Source organism: Pseudophryne corroboree, chromosome 1 (assembly GCF_028390025.1).
Source record: "Pseudophryne corroboree isolate aPseCor3 chromosome 1, aPseCor3.hap2, whole genome shotgun sequence".
In the NCBI taxonomy this organism is placed as follows: Eukaryota; Metazoa; Chordata; class Amphibia; order Anura; family Myobatrachidae; genus Pseudophryne; species Pseudophryne corroboree.
Genome location: NC_086444.1, coordinates 734,230,395 through 734,254,288, shown reverse-complemented (window position 1 = coordinate 734,254,288; position 23,894 = coordinate 734,230,395). Strand labels below are relative to the sequence as shown.

Below are 23,894 nucleotides of genomic sequence, written 5' to 3'. Positions count from 1 at the left end.
ACAGGGCGGCACCCAGCATGCGTTTGTATACAGTTGCAGTTATACTAAAATAGCAGAAGTGCCACTGAAGCTGAATAAGGTCCCAAGTCTGGAGCAAGAAAAGATAATGACCCCACACCACAGATCACTTTCCACAATGTTCAGACTTTGTGTTCTTATTGTAGGTATTTAGGGGGTAATTCAGACCTGATCGCTGGGCTGATAACTTTGCTGTCCAGCATTCAGATAGTCATCGCCTCCAGGAGGAGTGTATATTCGCCATGCAAGTGTGTGATGCTATGTGTATGCCGAGCTGCATAAATCCACTTTGTGCAGTCTCTGCGCAGCCCAGGACTTACGGGCCCTACACACTGGCCGACATCACTGCACGATATGAACGATCTTGTTCATTAATGAACGAGATAACGTTCATATCGTGCAGTGTGGAGTCACCAGCGATTAACGATGCGCGGCCCCGCGCTCGTTCATCGCTGGTGCTATGTCGGCTGTGCATGCAGGGAGATCGTCCATATTTGCCTGCACGTCTATGGAGCCGGGTGATGGGGGGAGTGAAGAAACTTCACTCCCCCCGTCACTGCCCCCCCGCCGTCAGGCACCTCAGCGGCACATAGCGAGATGTGTAGGGCCTATTACTCCTACAGTGTGATGAGAACAGGCTGATCGGGGCCGGAGCTGACGTCAGACATCCTACCTGAAAACGCTTGGGAACGCCTGCGTTTTTCTGAACACTCCCAATAAACACTCAGTTACCACCCACAAACGGCCTCTTCCTGTCAATCATCTTGTGAACGCCCGTGCGTTCGGACTTTTCACACCATCCCGTCGCTGACCAGCGATGCCCTTTGTTGTTGTCCGACGCACGTGCGCATTGCAGTGCATACGCATGCGCAATTAGTACTTAAATGCCCGCTGTGCGAAAACACACAACAGTGATCAGGTCTGAATCAGGCCCTTAGACAATGACATGCACAGGGTTAGCGTACAATTCTGAATCAGGTTAATATTCATTTGGGTTCGGGATTTTGCCGGCAAAAAATATTGCAGACATCGTTCAATTTTAAATTAGAATACCACGGTATTCAATGAATAATATTTGGACACAGAATCCCATGCAGGGTGGACTGTTCTTAAATCAGACAGTTTAGTAGGGGGATCACTGGCTCAGGCTGCCAATGACACTGTTTGCTGACATTGTCTTACCTGTACAATCAACTAGCACAGTGGTTTCCAAACTTTTTTGAATCACGGCACCCTAGAATATAAAAAAAAAATTCACGGCACCCCTAGGCCAAAAATTTCTTATTGAGAAATTTAGAAATAAATATTACATTAAGGATTGCGTTTATATGTCATCCTTAGGGTCAGTTGTGTGGTGAGGGACAAGATTTGCTTCTGTTTGTCCTCATATTATGACTGGCAGCCACCAGCACTGGTTTTGCCTATTATATTGACCATGAATAATTTTAATTGGTCCTGGTTCCAAGGCACCCCTGCAAGTGTCCCGAGGCACCCCAGGGGAGACACGGCACACAGTTTGGGAATCTCTGAACTAGCAGCATCCCACACACACAGACACCAGCAGCAACGCTCACACATACCAAAGGATAATCCAAAAATTGCCATCTGCTACCAAACCCCTCAGGCATGCGCCACTCACCTCACTCCTCCTGGATATAGTTGCCCTGCTACTTGCAGCACTGGAGAAGAGATGACTTCCAGAAGCGGAGGAGGACAATGCTGCAGAAGGTAAGTCATTATGGACTAATCAAACAAATTGGAAACTTTCAGTTGCTTAATTAGTCATTAGGGGGTTGTCCAAAGGGTTCCTTTATAAGTCCCTACAAAATTGTGACCTAAAATATCAATTTACAAAAAAATTAGACTTGCGCTGGGCTGCGAGAAAAAACCCAGTGATTTCTGCAGCTCATTTTCTCTTCTTCAACTGAATAGGAAAAACCTAATAAAGGTAGCATCTATTCAGACAGACCCATATCTTATTTCAGCCAGTGCACTAGATTACTCCTCCCCTATAGTGTTTCTCTAACTCACCAGCAGAGTCCCCTGGTACGGGGAACAGCTGCATTACACAAATAGCAGGGGGCACCAATGGACTGGGAGGGATCTCTATCAATATCTGCAGGGAAAAGGGTTTGTAAAACCTGGAAATGAGTGATTAGTATGCTGTCATATGCATGGATCTCTTTACTCCTGTCTTCTTGTCCACTACCACCATGTCTGTCTATGTCCTTATATTGTGTCTCTTGCATATTCTTTACACCACTTGTTTGTTATATACATTACCTATTACATCTTATGTATGGTAAGGGTGGTCTTCAGTATGCCGACTGACGGGATCCCGGCGCACAGTATACCGGCGCCGGAATCCCGACAGCCGGCATACCGACACTTATTCTCCCTCGTGGGGGTCCACGACCCCCCTGGAGGGAGAATAAAATAGCACGCGCCACCGTGCCCGTAGCGTGGCGAGCGCAGCGAGCCCGCAAGGGGCTCATTTGCGCTCGCCACACTGTCGGTAAGCCGGCGGTCTGGCTCCCGGCGCCGGTATGTTGGTCGCCGGGAGCCCGACCGCCGGCATACCATACTGAACCCGTATGGTAATATACCTATTTTTCGCTATCCTTGCATTTATGCTTCAATGTAATGTATTTTACTTATTGATCCTTTACATCTCTGTTGTTTCCCAGCTGTATGACACCGTGGACTTATGTACATATGTGTCCTCATACATTTTGGCAGGAGATGCCTGATGCGAGTGAGCTGCTAGGTCCCCTGCAACTCTGCTATCACCAGCCGTCTATTTTTCCTGATAATGCGTCTTAGTCACAACGTGATGGGACACGGACGCACAGGAAATTGTGCTGATTAATTTGATTTGTGACACTAATATATCTGTGTGCAACTGAGTCTGCATATGGAGCACAACAGAACTTGGCACTTTGTATACAGATTCAGAGAATCAGTCACACACAGATATACAAGTGTCATATATCAAACCTAACATGCATTTTCGTAAAAAAAGACACACGATGCTAGCAGAGTCATGTGGGTCCTGACGCGCCAAGTGTAGCTGTTTGGCGCCACTGCAACAATGATGTATGAGGACACATCTGTATAGTGGCATAAACATAATATGATAATATTCTCCACTTTTTAAAATATCTCCACACTTGTTGGAACATTGGTATTTCTGTCATCCTGTGTGACTGCAACAGATCAGTCTCAGTACAGATCCTATTACTTACAGTATGTGCAGAAAGAGAATTATAATTATTTATTACCAGTAATTTGTAAAGTGCAAACATATTTCGCAGCGCCTTGCAGTGAATGTTCAACCATTTACACACACACACACACACACACACACACACAACCCAGGGTGCGACCCCCCCTCAGGTGCCCCACTGCCGCTGTAAGCAACCCGGCATATTGCCGGGTTGGTGATGTCAGCGGTGATCACATGATCTCCAAGCGGCGCCCGTCCGCACACAGTGAACGGGAAACGGGTTGCATCGACCTGGCTCCCGTTCACGCTGCACGTGAACACATGTTCAACCCTGCTCGCTACCCGAGTTGGAATACTGGGTCACTCAACCCAGTATTTCAACCCTGGCACCTTTCAAACCGCACATGAACACGGGTTATGCGCGCTCATGTGCCAATAACCCGTGTTCATAGCTGGCGGTCTGAAAGGGTTAATACTAGAGGCATGAGGGTCATTCCGACCCGATCGCTCGCTGCGCAGCGATCGGGTCGGAACATGGCAGCCGTCGTTGCCTAGTCAACGCCTCTGAGGCAGAGGCGGTCGGTGGGCGGGAGGGGGCTGCACTTCTGGGGGGGGGGGGGGCGTCACTGACATGCGGGGCGGACTAGCCCTGTGCTGAGCGTCCCCCCGCATGTCAGTGTGAATGATCGTAGCTATGCTAAATTTAGCACAGCTACGATCAACTCGGAATGACCCCCATGGAGTGAACCGATCACATTACCACAGTGCTGTGAGGCAGTAATGCTAACCATTACACCATCCGTGCTGTAATCAGAGGAAAGACCATGGGGTATTGAAAGCATGTATGGGAAGAGCATGGTGTTGCAGGGTCATGTAGGCAGGGGAGGCAGACCTGTCATACTCCCAAGAGTTTTGACTATACACATGATTAGAATAATACAGCGAAGATATTTATAACCTATAAATATCTTCTTTGTAATATTTTAATCATTTTTATAGTCAAAATTTGCGGTGCCTGCGGTGCTCCACTGTAAATGGGAGAGATGAGAGGTGGGGCAGCAGCAACCGGAGCTTCCCCCATTCATCAGAAACTGCCTAGCTGGAGTGGGGGCGAGGCCGTGCCGCAGCCAATAACATTGCAGTGAATAAAGACCAGCGAAGGCAGTAGCCAAAGCTGCTTCACTGAGTGGTAGGGATGGCTATAGCTGATGGGACATATGTTTTACCTGCTGTAGGTGAGATGCTCTGCAGTCAGGCGCTGGGGAAGCCACACTGCACATGCCCAGAGGAAACTTTTGCACACTGACTTTCTGTAGCAAAGCCTCTTTTGCGCATCCGCAGCTATTTGATAGTGGGAGCCATTGTTGGTAGATGGCAAAATAGTTCCTAACCTTCTATGGTTTCCACCAAAACACCCATTGATGGCAACCATAGATGGGGAAGGTTCCGATGGCAGGGCCGAAACTAGGATTTTTGTCACCCGGGGCAAGGTAGTCATTTGACACCCCCCCCCCCCCCCCCCAAAAAAAAAAGATTTTTTTTTTTTTACAATAAATAAATAAAAAAATAAACAATTTAAAATAAATGAATAAAAATATTTTATATATATATATATATATATATATATATATATATATATATCTCTTTCAGAACTTTTTTACCTGAAAAATTACCTTTTCTAAAATAAATTTCATTTCCAGGAAAAAGTGTCCCCATTTTACACAGTACGACAGGCAAGTGTCCCCATTTTACACATTGCGGCAGACAGGTGACCCCATTTTACACATTGCGGCAGACAGGTGTCCCCATTTTACACATTGCGACAGGAAAAAGTGTCCCCATTTTAGACATTGCGGCAGGAAAAAGTGTCCCCATTTTACACAGTACGACAGGCAAGTGTCCCCATTTTACACATTGCGGCAGACAGGTGACCCCATTTTACACATTGCGGCAGACAGGTGTCCCCATTTTACACATTGCAGCAGGAAAAAGTGTCCCCATTTTACACATTGCGGCAGACAGGTAACCCCATTTTACACATTGCGGCAGACAGGTGTCCCCATTTTACACATTGCGGCAGGAAAAAGTGTCCCCATTTTACACATTGCGGCAGACAGGTGTCCCCATTTTACACATTGCGGCAGGAAAAAGTGTCCCCATATTACACATTGCGGCAGGAAAAAGTGTCCCCATTTTACACATTGCGGCAGGAAAAAGTGTCCCCATTTTACACATTGCGGCAGACAGGTCCCCATTTTACACATTCCGGCAGGTGGTGGGGAGAGGGAGGGAGAGAGAGAGAGGGAGGGAGAGGGGCTGACTTACATTTGAAGCGGTTCTCGCCGCTCTTCAGCCGCCTCTCCCTCCTCGTCTGCGCGGCTCCCCCTTCTCCCTCCTCCCGAGTGCCCAGCTCGGGGGGCGGGGTTTCGATGAATGACGCGTTTGCGTCGTGATGTCACGACACAATCGCGTCACTCCGCGAAACCCCGCCCCCCGAGCTGGACACTCGGGACGAGGGAGAAGGGGGTTTCAAAGTACAAAGAAGTGCCGCGGCGGGCGCCCCCGCCGCAAGAAATGGCACTGGCGCATAGGGAGAGGGTGTTAGGGGGTCTCGGCGCCCCCTCCAATCCGGCGCCCAGGTCGCCTGCCCCCCTAGCCCTCCCCCCCCCTAGTTTCGGCCCTGCCGATGGCCATCCCTACTGAGTGGTTCGGCATGTCAGCTAGAAAGCTGGAGGGAGACTCCAACTCCCATCCACACTAGAACAACCCCCCCCCCCCCCCTGCATTCAGCCAAGTGTCCCCCCTTCTCCAGGTTTTTGTTCCCCCCTCCCACCACGATCTCCCTGTACCTCCTTCCCATCCCGCCCATAATAATGAGATAATGGATATGCAGGAAGGTGAAGGTGAATTGAGCATTGCAATCCTGACTAACAGCCTACTAAGAATATAGCAGTGACGTGCAGTGAAGTCCGTGGCCGGGGAGGCACTGCCTGATTCACGTCCATCTGAGAATGGCCAGTTACTCGCATCTCCCAGTAAAGATTGGTAAGTGCCGGAAGATCAACCCCTAATGCAGCTGACATCTGGTCACTCCCCTGAGGCTCTCAGCGGTACAAGAGATGTCTGCAGCCGTGCATTAGCTGCCATGCCTGTGGGAATCCGAGCACGGAGCTGCGGGGAGAGACCCGCTTCACTTAAGTATGACAATACTATCAGCCCCATGCTGGAAAGTTAAGATACAGGCAGACAGAGAAAAGAATCTATTTGCTCAATAATGTTATGTATAATCCAGTAGCCGTCTCAGAAAAAAAATAACTCTGGTTTATAAAACAACAATTAAATAAAACTTCAAAAACTGCACTCCGATGGTTCCAGCAGTGTTAAAAAACAAACAAAAACAAAACAGATATATCCTTTAATACATAGAACAGATACTATAGGAGAAACATTGTACCAGTAAATACATTATGCTGGAAAGTGCAGTGAGCCTTTAACACAGCCCCCTGGATAACACACACTCACTATATTATTTTTTATTACTAGTTATTTATATAGTGCATACATATTCCGCAGCGCTTTACATATATATTTATATATACACTGCTCAAAAAAAATAAAGGGAACACTAAAATAACACATCCTAGATCTGAATGAATGAAATATTCTTATTAAATACTTTGTTCTTTACATAGTTGAATGTGCTGACAACAAAATCACACAAAAATTATCAATGGAAATCAAATTTATTAACCCATGGAGGTCTGGATTTGAAGGTCACACTCAAAATTAAAATGGAAAAACACACTACAGGCTGATCCAACTTTGATGTAATGTCCTTAAAGCAAGTCAAAATAAGGCTCAGTAGTGTGTGTGGCCTCCACGTGCCTGTATGACCTCCCTACAACGCCTGGGCATGCTCCTGATGAGGTGGCGGATGGTCTCCTGAGAGATCTCCTCCCAGACCTGGACTAAAGCATCCGCCAACTCCTGGACAGTCTGTGGTGCAACGTGGCGTTGGTGGATGGAGCGAGACATGATGTCCCAGATGTGCTCAATTGGATTCAGGTCTGGGGAACGGGCGGGCCAGTCTATAGCATCAATGCCTTTGTCTTGCAGGAACTGCTGACACAGTCCAGCGACATGAGCTCTAGCATTGTCTTGCATTAGGAGGAACCCAGGGCCAACCGCACCAGCATATGGTCTCACAAGGGGTCTGAGGATCTCATCTCGGTACCTAATGGCAGTCAGGCTACCTCTGGCTAACACATAAAGGGCTGTGCGGCCCCCAAAAGAAATGCCACCCCACACCATTACTGACCCACTGCCAAACCGGTCATGCTGAAGAATGTTGTAGGCAGCAGATCGTTCTCCTTGGCGTCTCCAGACTCTGTCACGTCTGTCACATGTGCTCAGTGAGAACCTGCTTTCATCTGTGAAGAGCACAGGGCGCCAGTGGCGAATTTGCCAATCTTGGTGTTCTCTGGCAAATGCCAAACGTCCTGCACGGTGTTGGGGTGTAAGCTCAACCCCCACCTGTGGACGTCGGGCCCTCATACCACCCTCATGGAGTCTGTTTCTGATCGTTTGAGTAGACACATGCACATTTGTGGCTTGCTGGAGGTCATTTTGCAGGGCTCTGGCAGTGCTCCTCCTGTTCCTCCTTGCACAAAGGCAGAGGTAGCGGTCCTGCTGCTGGGTTGTTGCTCTCCTATGGCCTCCTCCACGTCTCCTAATGTACTGGCCTGTCTCCTGGTAGCGCCTCCATGCTCTGGACACTACGCTGACAGACACAGCAAACCTTCTTGCCACAACTCGCATTGATGTGCCATCCTGGATGAGCTGCACTACCTGAGCCACTTGTGTGGGTTGTAGACTCCGTCTCATGCTACCACTAGAGTGAAAGCACTGCCAGCTTTCAAAAGTGACCAAAACATCAGCCAGAAAGCATAGGAGCTGAGAAGTGGTCTGTGGTCACCACCTGCAGAACAACTCCTTTATTGGGGGTGTCTTGCTAATTGCCTATAATTTCCACCTACGGTAACAAAGATTTAAGGGAAAAAAATTGTGCGCAATCTAGCTGCTGGAAGAGACACACTTTCCTGAAGGGTCCTTCTCCCTCCACCATAAGTGCCACAATAAAGAAAAGATGGAAAGCGTAACTTATCCTGCGCTCGTCTTTGTTTCCATCGACAGCAATCAGATGCTCAATGTAAATTATGTGGGAGCATAAAAAAGATTAAAAGAGTGGATATAGTGAAGCACAATTAATACATATAAAATTCATATAACACACTTATAAAATCCATAAACAAATTCATAGCAGCAAAAATTGAATCAATTGCACAGAAATTCCCATGGGCAAAAAAGACTGGTGGATAATTACCAATGTGTACAGAACTGTAAAAACAGTTCTAACCCAGCATGCGGGTTTTTGTTTTGGAGGATCCCGGAAATCCCCTCAATCCTCGTATGACTGGAACAGAATGGCAAGTCCTCCAGTATATTGTCCCACGGCACCTGTGCGTTCCACCGACGCGTTTCTACTCCAAACAGGAGTCTTTTTCAAGGTGTAATGTTCACAAAGCTGCTACCTCAGTACTGATATTTGAATCCTCAGACAACCAATCAGAACGTCACCCACTCAGCTGGACCCTATACACATTTAATTCTGTCAGGTCCCATGGTCCTTCGCGGTTGGTGACGTTCTGCAATGATCTTCCAGGCCGCATTGTCCGTCCGTGCCGTTTAGCGCTTGTCCGTCTCCATAGCGACGGTCATTTCCGGTATTACTTCCGGGTCGCGGTAGCGCTATAGACCTTTCCCCCGCACGGATTTTCTCGATCTCGGCATGGCAAATAGACGTATCGTTCCAGAGTCTTACTGGCCACATATTTTGTACTTTTATGAGTACTTAGAGATGTCCATTTGATTTTATTCGCCGGCAACCAGTGCCGCGACGTCACTTCCGGTGATGTCATCTATCATAAATAGTAAACAATAGTAATAGCTTCAGAAAAATTTAAACATACAGATATAACGCAATAAAAATATTTTAAAATATTTTAAAACAGACCTTTTTCTGTTATAAAAACCATTTTATTTCAAAGTCACTATTTAGACCATCAGGTTTTAGTGTCCGTAATTCGTAAATAGTTTGCATTTCTGATTGGGCTAGCTGGGTCGGGATATAATTTCTTCTCCAGCTGCCTTTGATGTGTTTAATACCACAGAATTGCCTAATTGCGGTGACATTACCTTGGTGACTGGTTCAAAAGTGCTCCGAAAGTGCGTGGGTGGTTAGGCCCTTTTTAATATTGCGGAGATGTTCTCCTATCCTAACTTTTAGGATAGGAGAATTTCCACCTGTTGTCTATTCAATTTGCACAACAGCATGTGAAATTGATTGTCAATCAGTGTTGGCTCCTAAGTGGACAGTTTGATTTCACAGAAGTGTGATTGACTTGGAGTTACATTGTGTTGTTTAAGTGTTCCCTTTATTTTTTTGAGCAGTGTAAACATTAATACACCCCCCCATTCAAAGATAACATTAGTAGACACCCTGCTACCCACAGCACTAATACTGTATATCACCATGACACATACCATTAACACATCTACATACTGTACCACAGTAACTCTCCTAGAGAACATTAATACTCACCCACATCACCCTATTCCCTCCTAGCAAACATAAATACACCCCTACAGCACAACACCCCATCCTAGTGACACTTCAGTACACCCCACAGCATAACACCCCATCCTAGAGACACTTCAGTACACCCCACAGCACAACACCCCCTCCTATTTAACATTAATACACTGCCTCCACGGATACTTAACCTTGAAATGAGATCTCAGGTCAGGAGGCAGGTGTTAGAGAGAAGGAAGGGGAAAGGTTTTGAGAACAGAAGGGAGCCAGAGTACATCCTCACTGCAATGTCCCCAACTGAGAGAGGGAAAAACCAGCAACCACCAATCAGCAATGTATCAGATGCCAGGCCAGCCCCCCCCCCCCCCCCCCCCCCCCCAAATAAAACCAGCCAGCTCCTCACCCCATACTACAACACACACACACACACACACACACACACACACACACACACACACACACACACACACACACACACACACACACACACACACACACACACACACACACACACACACACACACACACACACACACACACACACACACCTTTCCTTCCCCCACCCACAACTCGTACTGTGCTTCCCCAGTACTATGGTGTACTTACAAAGCATGGCTGTCTTCTTTCTGCTGTCTTGGCTCCTCTGAGGCATCGTCGCTTCATCATTACAACATGAGTGCGACACTACCAGGAGCCGGATGCCGAGCTGCCTGGACTGTGGAGAACATTGCAGGGGTCATCTATGCCGGCCCTTTTTAGGAGGAAGAGCACCGGGCACTGGTATGCGATCCTCAGGATTTTATTATGCAAAATGTCTTCACCTGTGCTGAATGCAAGGCCAGTATTGGCAGCGTGCAGCGCCCTCCAGTGGCCGGCCCTGACTGAGGCACTAATACTAGTGCCGCTTCTAATGCTTTTTTCAGCTCCTTCAATATTGTCAGTGGGAGGCAGTGCTCTTTCTGCCTCCCAAACATATTTGTCTGCATTTGCACAGCAAAATGATTAGAATAATACAAAACAGATAATAATGACATGTGCTAAAATATCTTCTTAGTATTTTTTAAATCATTAATGACAGAGGAGGCACTGCCTCCCCTGACTGCACATCCCTGGAATATAGGGGCCTATTTTTCAATATTGTTTGCAGGTGTAGTTATTATTAACATTTACTAATATAGTGCCAGCTTGTTTCGTTGCACTTTACAATTGTGATGGTCAAGTGATACTAGCTGATAGCTGTAACTGGATTCGTTGCTTCACCAGACAGTCTTGTGGCTCTCTGTAAACTGGCTTGTGGGTGCTCAATGAAATTAGGAGTCCTGACTTGGCCGTCCAGTTCCACATTCATGGAAAAATAATAATAAAAACAAAATTGTAAACTATGCCAGAATATTTCTATACGGTCATTTTAGGGGAAAAAAACAATATTTTGATAATAAAGCATAATATACTTATACAGTATATTCCCTTATGCTACAGCCATCCTGACATGGCTATAGTGGCAGGAGAACACCAGGAATATTTCTACTGCCGTTGTCCTTGCTATGGCCACAGGCTCCCAGCGATGGCTACCGCTGGCAATGTTTGGCAGTTGGCACCACCATCATGTGGTGAGTTTAAATAGAAAAAAACTGGTTAAAACAACCATTTTTGCAAGAGATAGTGCTTTTCAGAGACTCAGATATAGACCCAATAGAGAGCAAGAGGAGATAGTATATGAGTCTGGCAGTAGGACAGCTTTTTATCATGAGCAGAGAGACTTAGCAGGGCTGTGGAGTCGGTATGTCATGCGTTTGACTTTGTTCTATTTAACTTGCGATTATGGCTCCCCGTACTTGGGTATGATTAATAAGGACGTATCTACCCCTTTGCAGGCGCCCCTGGCCAGGGTTATAGGAGGAGTGATAGGGGTGGTTGTCACAGGGCCCCCACATATTAGGGGTCCCCACATACTCTCCACCAAACCAGTCACCGGCACTGCTTATAAAATCGGAGGACAGCATTTAGCTGTGTCTCCATTCTCCCCTCCTTTAGCCGCCAAGGAGCTCCAGGCTCACACTACACAGGTCAGTCTCATGGAAAGTTAAATCCAGCGAGACATTGTCTTTCCCAGAGCTGCCTGCTGCAATGCTGAAGCCAGGCGAAGGAGATGAGTGAGTGAGGCACTACTTTACAACTCCGACCTCAGTAGCACCAGCTGACAGATGGCAGCTTGGTCAGGTTTCCCACAACCCCTATCGCCTGTCGTGCAGCCTTTCAGTTGTCTGGGAGGCACAGCGTTCGTGGTTGGTTGGCGGTGCCGCAGTGCACAAATGGGTAAATGTGAGTTTTGAGTAGCTTCTCAGCCTCTCTAGCCTACTGTAAATGAATATAAAAATAATGATTCAATAATAATAAAAACAGTAAATTATTCTCCGGTTTAAATTAGGTTCATTGTATTGAAAGAGGCCTCCACAAGTTTGTTGCCTAGGGCCTCCCCGTAGACCTCACTCTGGCCCTGCCCCTGGTGACTGCCTTCCTCCCTGCCCCTGGCGATTGCCATCCTCCCTGCCCCTGGCGACTGCCATCCTGGCTAAGCGGTAGATACGCCCCTGTTATGATATGTCGATAGTGATAATGGGGTCTATTCATGAAGCAGTGATAAGTGTGGAGAAGTGAGCCAGCGGAGAAGTTGCCCATGGCAACCAATCAGCATTGAAGTAACATTTATCATTTGCATACTATAAAATTATACAGAGCAGCTGATTGGTTGCCATGGGCAACTTCTCCACTGGCTCACTTCCCACTCTTTTCACTGCTTCATGAATAGACTCCAATGTCAAGATTCATCATGTCAGCCCAACAGCAGAGGCTCCAGCTACTGGATCCTGGCAGTCATGTGACTGTAATTTCCGGGTCCGACCTCCGAACTTCCAGTGTTTGGGCATTTTTCCACTATCCCTAATCCATACCTCTAACCTTCCCTCTCTCTAGTGTCTAATCCTAAACCCACCCCTCTCGCAGCCTAAACCTAACCCTACCACCCTCAGCCTAACTTGAGATTGTCAACATGTTACCTGTCAACAATTTGGCAATGCAGACATTATAACTGCTGACATTGTAGTTTCGGAGAAGCCAATCATGAAAACAGTAATACCGCTTTCTCTTACGTTCTAGAGGATGTTGGGGACTCCGTAAGGACCATGGGGATAGACGGGATCCGCAGGAGACATGGGCACTTTAAGAAAGACTTTAGGTATGGGTGTGCACTGGCCCCTCCCTCTATGCCCCTCCTCCAGACCTCAGTTTACTACTGTGCCCAGAGGAGACTGGGTGCATTACAGGGAGCTCTCCTGAGTTTCCTGTCAGAAAGTATATTTGTTAGGTTTTTTATTTTCAGGGAGCCTGCTGGCAACAGACTCCCTGCATCGAGGGACTGAGGAGAGAGAAGCAGACCTACTTCTGTGAGTTTCAAGGCCCTGCTTCTTAGGCTACTGGACACCATTAGCTCCAGAGGGATCGGTACGCAGGTCTCAACCTCGCCGTCCGTCCCAGAGCCGCGCCGCCGTCCTCCTCACAGAGCCGGAAGGTAGAAGCCGGGTGAGTATGAGAAGAAAAGAAGACTTCAGAGGCGGCAGAAGACTTCATGATCTTCACTGAGGTAACGCACAGCGGTGAAGCTGTGCGCCATTACTCCCATACACCTCACACACGGCAGTCACTGTAAGGGTGCAGGGCGCAGGGGGGGTGCCCTGGGCAGCATATAAACCTCTCTCTGGCAAAAAAATATATATATACAGCTGGGCACTGTATATATAAAGAGCCCCCGCCAGTTTTAGTATATTTGAGCGGGACAGAAGCCCGCCGCCAAGGGGGCGGGGCTTCTCCACAGCACAGCGCTGAGAGGAAGCTCCCCAGACTCTCCCCTGCTTATTCCACGGTGAAAGAGGGTTTTGAAGAAGGGGGGGGGGGCACATAATTTGGCGCATATATATATGTACAAACAGCGCTACTGGGTAAACATATATTTATATAGTGTTTTTTCCTGGGTCATATAGTGCTGTTTGTGTGCTGGCATACTCTCTCTCTGTCTCTCCAAAGGGCCTTGTGGGGGAACTGTCTTCAGATAAGAGGATTCCCTGAGTGTGTGGTGTGTCGGTACGCGTGTGTCGACATGTCTGAGGTAGAAGGCTTTCAGGGGGAGGAGGAGAAAATGAATGTGGTGTCTCCGTCAACAACGCCGACACCTGACTGGATGGATATGTGGAATGTTTTAAGTGCTAATGTAAATTTATTGCACAAAAGATTAGACAAAGCTGAAGCTAGGGAACAGCCAGGGAGTCAACCCATGTCTGTCCCTATGTCGCAGGGACCTTCGGGGTCTCAAAAGCGCCCACTATCCCAAATAGTAGACACAGATACCGACACGGATTCTGACTCCAGTGTCGACTACGATGATGCAAAGTTACAGCCAAAATTGGCTAAATGTATTCGATATATGATTATTGCAATAAAAGATGTTTTGCTTATCACAGAGGAACCCCCTGTCCCTGACACGAAGGTACACATGTATAAGGGAAAGAAACCTGAGGTAACCTTTCCCCCTTCACATGAGTTGAACGAATTATGTGAAAAAGCTTGGGAATCTCCAGACAAAAAACTGCAGATTCCCAAAAGGATTCTTATGGCGTATCCTTTCCCGCCAACGGACAGGATACGGTAGGAATCCTCCCCTAGGGTGGACAAAGCATTGACACGCTTATCCAAAAAGGTAGCGCTGCCATCCCAAGACACGGCTACCCTCAGGGATCCTGCTGACCGCAAGCAGGAGGTTACCTTGAAGTCCATTTGCACACATTCTGGTACCTTACTTAGACCGGCGATTGCGACGGCCTGGGTTTGTAGCGCTGTAGCAGCATGGACAGATACCTTATCAGCGGAAATTGAGACCCTAGATAAGGATACCATTTTATTGACCCTAGGGCATATAAAAGATGCTGCCTTATATATGAGAAATGCTCAAAGAGACATTAGTCTCCTGGGTTCTAGAATCAACGCTATGTCGATTTCTGCTAGACGAGTCCTATGGACCCGGCAATGGACAGGTGATGCCGACTCTAAGAGGCATATGGAGGTTTTACCTTACAAGGGCGAGGAATTGTTTGGGGAAGGTCTCTCGGACCTGGTCTCCACAGCTACAGCTGGTAAATCAAATGTTTTGCTTTATATTCCCTCACAGCCTAAGAAAGCGCCACATTGTCAAATGCAGTCCTTTCGATCACAAAGAAACAAGAAAGTACGAGGTGCGTCCTTTCTTGCCAGAGGTAAGGGCAGAGGAAAAAAGCTACACAATACCGCTAGTTCCCAGGAACAGAAGTCCTCCCCGGCCTCTACAAAATCCACCGCATGACGCTGGGGCTCCGCTACAGGAGTCCGCCCCAGTGGGGGCACATCTTCGAGTTTTCAGCCACATCTGGGTTCACTCACAGGTGGATCCCTGGGCAATAGAAATTGTTTCCCAGGGTTACAAGCTGGAATTCGAAGAGGTGCCTCCTCGCCGTTTTTTCAAATCGGCCCTACCAGCTTCTCCCCCGGAAAGGGAGATAGTGTTAAATGCAATTCACAAGTTGTATCTTCAACAGATGGTGATCAAGGTTCCCCTGCTTCAACAAGGGAGGGGATATTACACAACCCTGTTTGTAGTCCCGAAACCGGACGGCTCGGTCAGACCCATTTTAAATTTAAAATCCCTGAACCTATACTTGAAAAGGTTCAAGTTCAAGATGGAATCGCTAAGAGCGGTCATCGCCAGCCTGGAAGGGGGGGATTTTATGGTATCTCTGGACATAAAGGATGCATACCTTCATGTTCCCATTTATCCACCTCATCAGGCATACCTGAGATTTGCGGTACAGTATTGTCATTACCAATTTCAGACGTTGCCGTTTGGGCTTTCCACGGCCCCGAGGATTTTCACCAAGGTGATGGCGGAAATGATGGTGCTCCTGCGCAAGCAAGGTGTCACAATTATCCCGTACTTGGACGATCTCCTCATAAAAGCGAGATCAAGAGAGCAGTTGCTGAACAGCGTCTCACTTTCACTGAAGGTGTTACAGCAACACGGCTGGATTCTCAATATCCCGAAATCGCAGTTGGTTCCTACGACTCGTCTGACCTTCTTGGGCATGATTCTGGATACAGACCAGAAAAGAGTTTATCTTCCGATAGAAAAAGCTCAGGAACTCATGACTCTGGTCAGGAACCTATTGAAGCCAAAACAGGTGTCAGTGCATCACTGCACTCGAGTCCTGGGAAAGATGGTGGCATCATACGAAGCCATTCCCTTCGACAGGTTCCATGCGAGGACTTTCCAATGGGACCTACTGGACAAGTGGTCCAGGTCACATCTACTAATTCATCAGTTGATCACCCTGTCCCCCAGAGCCAGGGTATCTCTCCTGTGGTGGCTGCAGAGTGCTCACCTACTAGAAGGCCGCAGGTTCGGCATTCAGGACTGGATCCTGGTGACCACGGACGCTAGCCTCCGAGGTTGGGGAGCAGTCACACAGGGAAGAAACTGCCAAGGTCTTTGGTCAAGTCAAGAGACTTGTCTTCACATCAACATCCTGGAACTGAGGGCCATATACAACGCCCTACGTCAAGCGGAGACCTTACTTCGCGACCAACCAGTTCTGATCCAGTCAGACAACATCACCGCAGTGGCTCATGTAAACCGCCAAGGTGGCACAAGGAGCAGAGTGGCAATGGCGTGATGGTGTAGGAGCTTCCGCAGTATAGCAAATATATTGATTCACGCTTTTTCGCATTGATTAAGATATTTACTGTTAATCACAAAATGTGTTCATGTATCCTTAAATATATTGTACAGATATTCAGAAAACTATATACTCCGAATATCTTGTTTAAAGCATGAATTGTTCAAGGACAAGGCAACACCAGATGTATCCAAGGCTAATTGGGAAGAATGTTGAAGAATGTTTTGAGTTTATGTCCGAAAGACTGATGATCACAAAACAATAACCATTTTCAAGAATGTTCTAATTGCTAATTAGAATCTTGTATGACAATTGATGTATTTCAGGTTCTGAGACATACATGGTGTATTCTGATTGGCTAAATGTATTGACAAGCATGATTCCTTTTTGTCTTTAAGCTATAAAAATAAACCTGTGACGGCCCCTAGCAGGACAGCTTATGGTCTGCTTAGGTTACACATAATCCTGTGTCATCTTTTCATTCACTGACCTCCAACCGGTTGCTAAAGGAACAGAATTCTGACTGATGACTGCAGAGAGTTTATAGACCAGACCAGAAGAGGTTAAATTACCCTAACAGGCGGAAGCCGCCAGGATTCTTCGCTGGGCGGAAAATCATGTAAGCGCACTGTCAGCAGTGTTCATTCTGGGAGTGGACAACTGGGAAGCAGACTTCCTCAGCAGACACGACCTGCATCCAGGAGAATGGGGACTTCATCAGGAAGTCTTCGCACAGATTGCAAGTCAGTGGGGACTGCCCCAGATAGACATGATGGCGTCCCGCCTCAACAAAAAGCTACAGAGGTATTGCGCCAGATCAAAAGACCCTCAGGCGGTAGCTGTAGACGCCCTAGTGACACCGTGGGTGTTCCATTCGGTGTATGTGTTTCCTCCTCTTCCTCTCATACCCAAGGTGTTGAGAATAATAAGAAAAAGAGGAGTGAGAACAATTCTCATTGTTCCAGATTGGCCACGAAGGACCTGGTATCCGGATCTGCTGGAAATGCTCACAGAAGATCCGTGGCCTCTTCTTCTACGACAGGACCTGTTGCAACAGGTGCCCTGTCTGTTCCAAGACTTACCGCGGCTGCGTTTGACGGCATGGCGGTTGAACGCAGGATCCTAGCGGAAAAAGGCATTCCGGATGAGGTCATTCCTACGCTGATAAAGGCTGGGAAGGACGTGACAGCTAGACATTATCACCGTATATGGCGAAAATATGTTTCTTGGTGTGAGGCCAGGAATGCTCCTACGGAAGAATTCCATCTGGGCCGTTTCCTTCACTTCCTACAGACTGGAGTGAATTTGGGCCTAAAATTAGGCTCCATTAAGGTTCAGATTTCGGCCTTATCCATTTTCTTTCAAAAAGAATTGGCTTCTCTCCCAGAAGTACAGACTTTTGTGAAGGGAGTGCTGCATATTCAGCCTCCTTTTATACCTCCGGTGGCGCCTTGGGACCTTAACGTGGTGTTGAGTTTCCTTAAGTCGCACTGGTTTGAACCACTTCAAACGGTGGAGTTAAAATACCTCACTTGGAAGGTGGTCATGTTATTAGTGTTATGAGCCACAGCTGTGGCTCATTCCTGTTTTGCATGTCAGTTAAGTATTTTATGTTTATAAGTTGTTTCGCAGGCCAGGATTTCCCGTTGCTCTGTTTAAGAGTACTCTTGGTTGCTGCCGCTGGTGAGTCTGTGTAATTGCAGCTTGTTCCCATGTGTTCAGCCTCACCTGGCTGCTAATTGCATCTTGTCAGTTTGGAGTCATGCAACAGGGCAGCTGCATGAGATTATTAATTAGGCCTCTCTGTTATATGCTGGCTCAGTGCTATTCACAGACGCTGGTGATATTTCTATGTTTCTAGTCTGCTTGAGTTCTGAGCTTGGTTCCTGCTAGTTCCTGAGCTCCTGTGTAGCAATGTCAGTCGAACTGCTTCCTGTGTCGATTCCTGTGTCAGTCCCTGTGTCGATTCCTGTGTCTGATCCCATGTCCTGCCGTGAGGCGTTCCTGTCCTGAGGTCCAGTGGCTTTGCCTGTGCCTGGTCAAGTTTCTGGCTTCTTGGTGTCCACCGGTCTGTCGTTTGGGATTCTGTCGGTCCTCCAGTTCTGAGAGTCTGTGTCAGCAGCATTTGGAGTTCCTGTCCGTTTGCCAGTATTCGTACCTGTTCCATGAGTAGCGGCTCTGCCGCGTCCGTCGGCCTAGGCCGCTGTATTCCGTTATTATTTCTGTCACTGGTGTTTTGCAGAGGGTTCTGCTTATGCTGTCACCGCCGGGACACAAAAGTATTGTGTCGGCGTGTGGTCAGCATTTCCTTTGTTGTTCTTTTCCTTTGGCGGCAAGCCGCACATACATTTAGTTTTAGGCTAGTTAGTAGCCCCTGGCTTTGGTTGTTTCAGTAAGAGGGCCCCTTGTTATCACCCTGTCTCGGTACACTCTTTGTCTCTCATTAAGACCTGAGGGGGCATCGAAGTTGGGCAGACGTAATCCGCCCTTCAAACGCGGCTGCCATGGGCTCAAGCAACCATAGTCTTGCAAGAGTGTACTGACAGCACGGGCGAGACAACGGAGATAGGGCGCCAGGGGCTATTCCCTTTCCATTCCCCTTTCCCAGCGTTACGTCCTGGTGCTCTGGACTCACTTCATAACATCTCCCTTGCTCTGAGCACCAGGAACCTAACATTATCACCAGCCATACCACAAAAAAGAAATAAAAACTTTTTCTTTTTTTTGGCCCAGTCCAGTGTCTAGTCAAGAATCCAGTCCTGTCTAGAATTCAGTTTGCAGAATCCAATCCGGTGTTTAGAATCCAGTCTTGTCTAGAATTCAGTGTGCAGAATCCAATCCAGTGTTTAGAATCCAGTCTTGTCTAGAATTCAATTCAGTGTGCAGAATCCAATCCGGTGTTTAGAATCCAGTCCTGTCTAGAATTCAGTGTGCAGAATCCAGTCTGGTGTTTAGAATCCAGTCTTGTCTAGAATTCAGTGTGCAGAATCCAATCCGGTGTTTAGAATCCAGTCCTGTCTAGAATTCGGTGTTTAGAATCCAGTCCGGTGTTTAGAATCCAGTCCGGCAGTCCGGTGTTTAGAATCCAGTCCGGTGTTTAAAAACAAAACAAAAAAAAACAGTCTTGTTTTGTTTAGCAAAAATTTAGTCCTGCCTTGTCTTGCCTTGTCTAGTCTTGCCTTGTCTTGTCTTGTCTAGTTTTAAATCCTCCTATGTCTACTATGCAAGCCCTGCAGGCATCTCTCTCAGCCCTGAACTCTGCTTTCAGTGCTTTGAGACCAGAGCGACTAGAAGTTTTGCAGCAATCCTTAAAGCAACTGCAAAACCTTCTGACTAAAATCTTGCTCATCTTGCCAGAAGTCGTTGAGAGTACATCTATCTCTAAAGAGACTCTTGTTCACAGTATGGTGACAAGAGAATCCTCTGGTTTAATTGAAGAGAAAAGGTTTAAAAGTTTTCTGCGGCCCAGGCTCTCAGAAGAGGAGCGTCTGCGTCGCAGAAACTTAAACTTATGCCTATATTGTGGGGGTTTAGGCCACTATCTGCAGACCTGTGAGTTGCGCAAGCCAAAGTGTGGTGACGAGTCTTGCCCTCTGGCCAAGTTGAGTCAGGATACAAGACCTACTCCTGTCTCTACTGTGGCAGAGGTACTTGTCACACAACCCACACTAAAAAGCTCTCTGTCCTATAATTGGGGTCCTTGGGCAAGGGAGCCCCATTATAGATTCAGGAATCAAAATAGAATGTTTCTCTCCTCTCTTGAGGTTCCTGTTGAAGCAGCGTTGCAAGCCCCTGGAGTGGTGCCCGATGCCCAGGGTCCTGGAGTGGTGCCCGATGCCCAGGGTCCTGGAGTGGTGCCCGTTGCCCAGGGTCCTGGAGTGGTGCCCGTTGCCCAGGGTCCTGGAGTGGTGCCCGTTGCCCAGGGTCCTGGAGTGGTGCCCGTTGCCCAGGGTCCTGGAGTGGTGCCCGTTGCCCAGGGTCCTGGAGTGGTGCCCGTTGCCCAGGGTCCTGGAGTGGTGCCCGATGCTCAGGATCTTGGTGTGGTACCCAATGCCCAGAGTGCTGGAGCGGTGCCCGATGCCCAGAGCGCTGGAGCGGTGCCCGATGCCCAGAGTGCTGGAACGGTACCCGATGCTGTAGCTTATAGAGGGACATCAAATATTATAGCTCAGGTTTCCATACCAGAAGGGGTCTCAGAAGCTGTTACCCCAGGTAGGGACTTGAAGAGCGCAACCCCAGAAAGGGTATCTAAAACCATAGTTCTAGAAGGGAACTCGAGAAGCAAAACCCCAGAAGGGATATTTGAAGTAATATCCCCAAGTGGGGTCTCGAGAGACGCAGCCTCTAAGAAGGGTCTAGAGGTCGCTTCCCCAGGAAAGAACTTAAGAGGCGTAGCATTAGTGGAGGTGCTGAAGGTTATAGCTTCAGCAAAAGTCCCGGAAGTCATAGTCCCGGGAGAAGTTTCGATAATTGTCGACTCAGAGAGGGAGGCCGATGGCTCGGTCCCAGTGGGGGAGGCCGACGGCTCGGTCCCAGTAAAAGAATCCGAGGTGCTGACCCCAGCGGAGTTCCCGGAGGCCACTGCCCCAGCAGGGTTCCCGGAGGCCACTGCCCCAGCGGGGTTCCCGAAGGCCACTGCCCCAGCGGGGTTCCTGGAGGCCACTGCCCCAGCGGGGTTCCCGGAGGCCACTGCCCCAGCGGGGTTCCCGGAGGCCACTGCCCCGGGTGGGGTTCAGAAAGTCACTGCCCCGGGTGGGGTTCAGAAAGTCACTGCCCCGGGTGGGGTTCAGAAAGTCACTGCCCCGGGTGGGGTTCAGAAAGTCACTGCCCCGGGTGGGGTTCAGAAAGTCACTACCCCGGGTGGGGTTCAGAGAGTCTCAGCCTCGAGTAAGGTCAATAGTGACCAGGTCCTAGCAAAGCACTCCAGTCAGTCAGATGGGAAGGAAACAGATCCTGACTCTGATATCTCAACATCCATAATCTTTGATGGGGACTTAGCCCAATTTCTGGCGCTTTACAAACACTATTACATTATTATGTTGTCTAGACCTTTTCTGGGCATCACTTCAGAGAACCTTGTGCTTTATCTGATTTATTCTTTTAGAGGAGAGCCTTTTGAGTGGGCGACCAGCCTAATGAAAGCTGAAGATCCCATTCTTCAGGATCCCCCAGCATTCAGTGATGCAATTATTAAAAGATATGGTTCCAAAGAAATTGGTTCAGGTTCCTCTAAGTCACCCGTCTTGTCTGCTGAGAGTCCACCAAATACTGTAAACTCGGCACAAGAGTCCCAGCCCGTTGTTTTGACTGCAGGATGTGCTTTTCTGACTTCTTCTTCTAATAATAGTACTTTGCCAGAAAGTTCAGCTCCCAAGGGTAAGAAACCTGTCTCTGATTTGAACGCAGCCTTGCTGGGTGGTACCATCAGTTCAGACAATGTTTGGGGAATTACCTTGGTCAGACCTAAAGAGCTTTGTAAAAAGAAGAAGAAAAATAAATAATTTTTGACTCTTGCCTTGATATAAAAAAAAATATATATATTTTTCCCTTATCTTGTGCCCAGTGGCCACCGTCAGGGGGAGGGCACTGTTATAAGCTGTGGTTGCAGCTTGTTTCTGTTTTCGTGTCTGTTAGACCAGTGTGTCAGGTTTTTTTTTTTGTATCCCTTGTTTTGGATAGTCTGTATTTTGGGGTCCTTTAACCCCTCCTCAAGGGGGGGGGGTACTGTTATGAGCCACAGCTGTGGCTCATTCCTGTTTTGCATGTCAGTTAGGTATTTTATGTTTATAAGTTGTTTCGCAGGCCAGGATTTCCCGTTGCTCTGTTTAAGAGTACTCTTGGTTGCTGCCGCTGGTGAGTCTGTGTAATTGCAGCTTGTTCCCATGTGTTCAGCCTCACCTGGCTGCTAATTGCATCTTGTCAGTTTGAAGTCATGCAACAGGGCAGCTGCATGAGATTATTAATTAGGCCTCTCTGTTATATGCTGGCTCAGTGCTATTCACAGACGCTGGTGATATTTCTATGTTTCTAGTCTGCTTGAGTTCTGAGCTTGGTTCCTGCTAGTTCCTGAGCTCCTGTGTAGCAGTGTCAGTCGAACTGCTTCCTGTGTCGATTCCTGTGTCAGTCCCTGTGTCGATTCCTGTGTCTGATCCCATGTCCTGCCGTGAGGCGTTCCTGTCCTGAGGTCCAGTGGCTTTGCCTGTGCCTGGTCAAGTTTCTGGCTTCTTGGTGTCCACCGGTCTGTCGTTTGGGATTCTGCCGGTCCTCCAGTTCTGAGAGTCTGTGTCAGCAGCATTTGGAGTTCCTGTCCGTTTGCCAGTATTCGTACCTGTTCCGTGAGTAGCGGCTCTGCCGCGTCCGTCGGCCTAGGCCGCTGTATTCCGTTATTATTTCTGTCACTGGTGTTTTGCAGAGGGTTCTGCTTATGCTGTCACCGCCGGGACACAAAAGTATTGTGTCGGCGTGTGGTCAGCATTTCCTTTGTTGTTCTTTTCCTTTGGCGGCAAGCCGCACATACATTTAGTTTTAGGCTAGTTAGTAGCCCCTGGCTTTGGTTGTTTCAGTAAGAGGGCCCCTTGTTATCACCCTGTCTCGGTACACTCTTTGTCTCTCATTAAGACCTGAGGGGGCATCGAAGTTGGGCAGACGTAATCCGCCCTTCAAACGCGGCTGCCATGGGCTCAAGCAACCATAGTCTTGCAAGAGTGTACTGACAGCACGGGCGAGACAACGGAGATAGGGCGCCAGGGGCTATTCCCTTTCCATTCCCCTTTCCCAGCGTTACGTCCTGGTGCTCTGGACTCACTTCATAACATCTCCCTTGTTCTGAGCACCAGGAACCTAACAATTAGCCTTGGCTTCGGCTAGCGAGTGTCGGAATTGGCGGCTTTGTCTCATAAAAGCCCCTATCTGGTTTTCCATATGGATAGAGCGGAATTGCGGACCCGTCCTCAATTCTTGCCTAAGGTGGTGTCATCTTTTCATATGAACCAACCTATTGTGGTCCCTGTGGCTACGCGAGACTTGGAGGATTCCGAGTCCCTTGATGTAGTCAGGGCTTTGAAAATTTACGTGGCCAGAACGGCTAGAGTCAGAAAAACAGAAGCACTGTTTGTCCTATATGCAGCCAACAAGGTTGGCGCCTCTGCTTCAAAGCAGACTATTGCTCGCTGGATCTGTAACACGATTCAGCAGGCGCATTCTACGGCTGGATTGCCGTTACCAAAATCTGTTAAGGCCCATT

General features: G+C 48.0%; 1 protein-coding gene across 2 annotated transcripts in view; it reads left to right on the top strand.

Annotated features, from left to right (window-relative positions):
- The window catches only part of PDE4C (phosphodiesterase 4C), a 652,343-nt gene that overhangs the window by 334,006 nt on the left and 294,443 nt on the right, over positions 1 to 23,894 (top strand). The window contains exon 1 of one of the 2 annotated variants that reach the window (XM_063916163.1): positions 10,428 to 10,676. The exons of the other annotated variant lie outside the window; for it this stretch is intronic. Within the exon in view, the coding sequence (XP_063772233.1) occupies positions 10,639 to 10,676 (38 nt within the window). The 5' untranslated portion in view covers positions 10,428 to 10,638. Of the gene's footprint in view, positions 1 to 10,427; positions 10,677 to 23,894 lie in introns of those variants that run through there. 2 annotated transcript variants of the gene reach the window in all.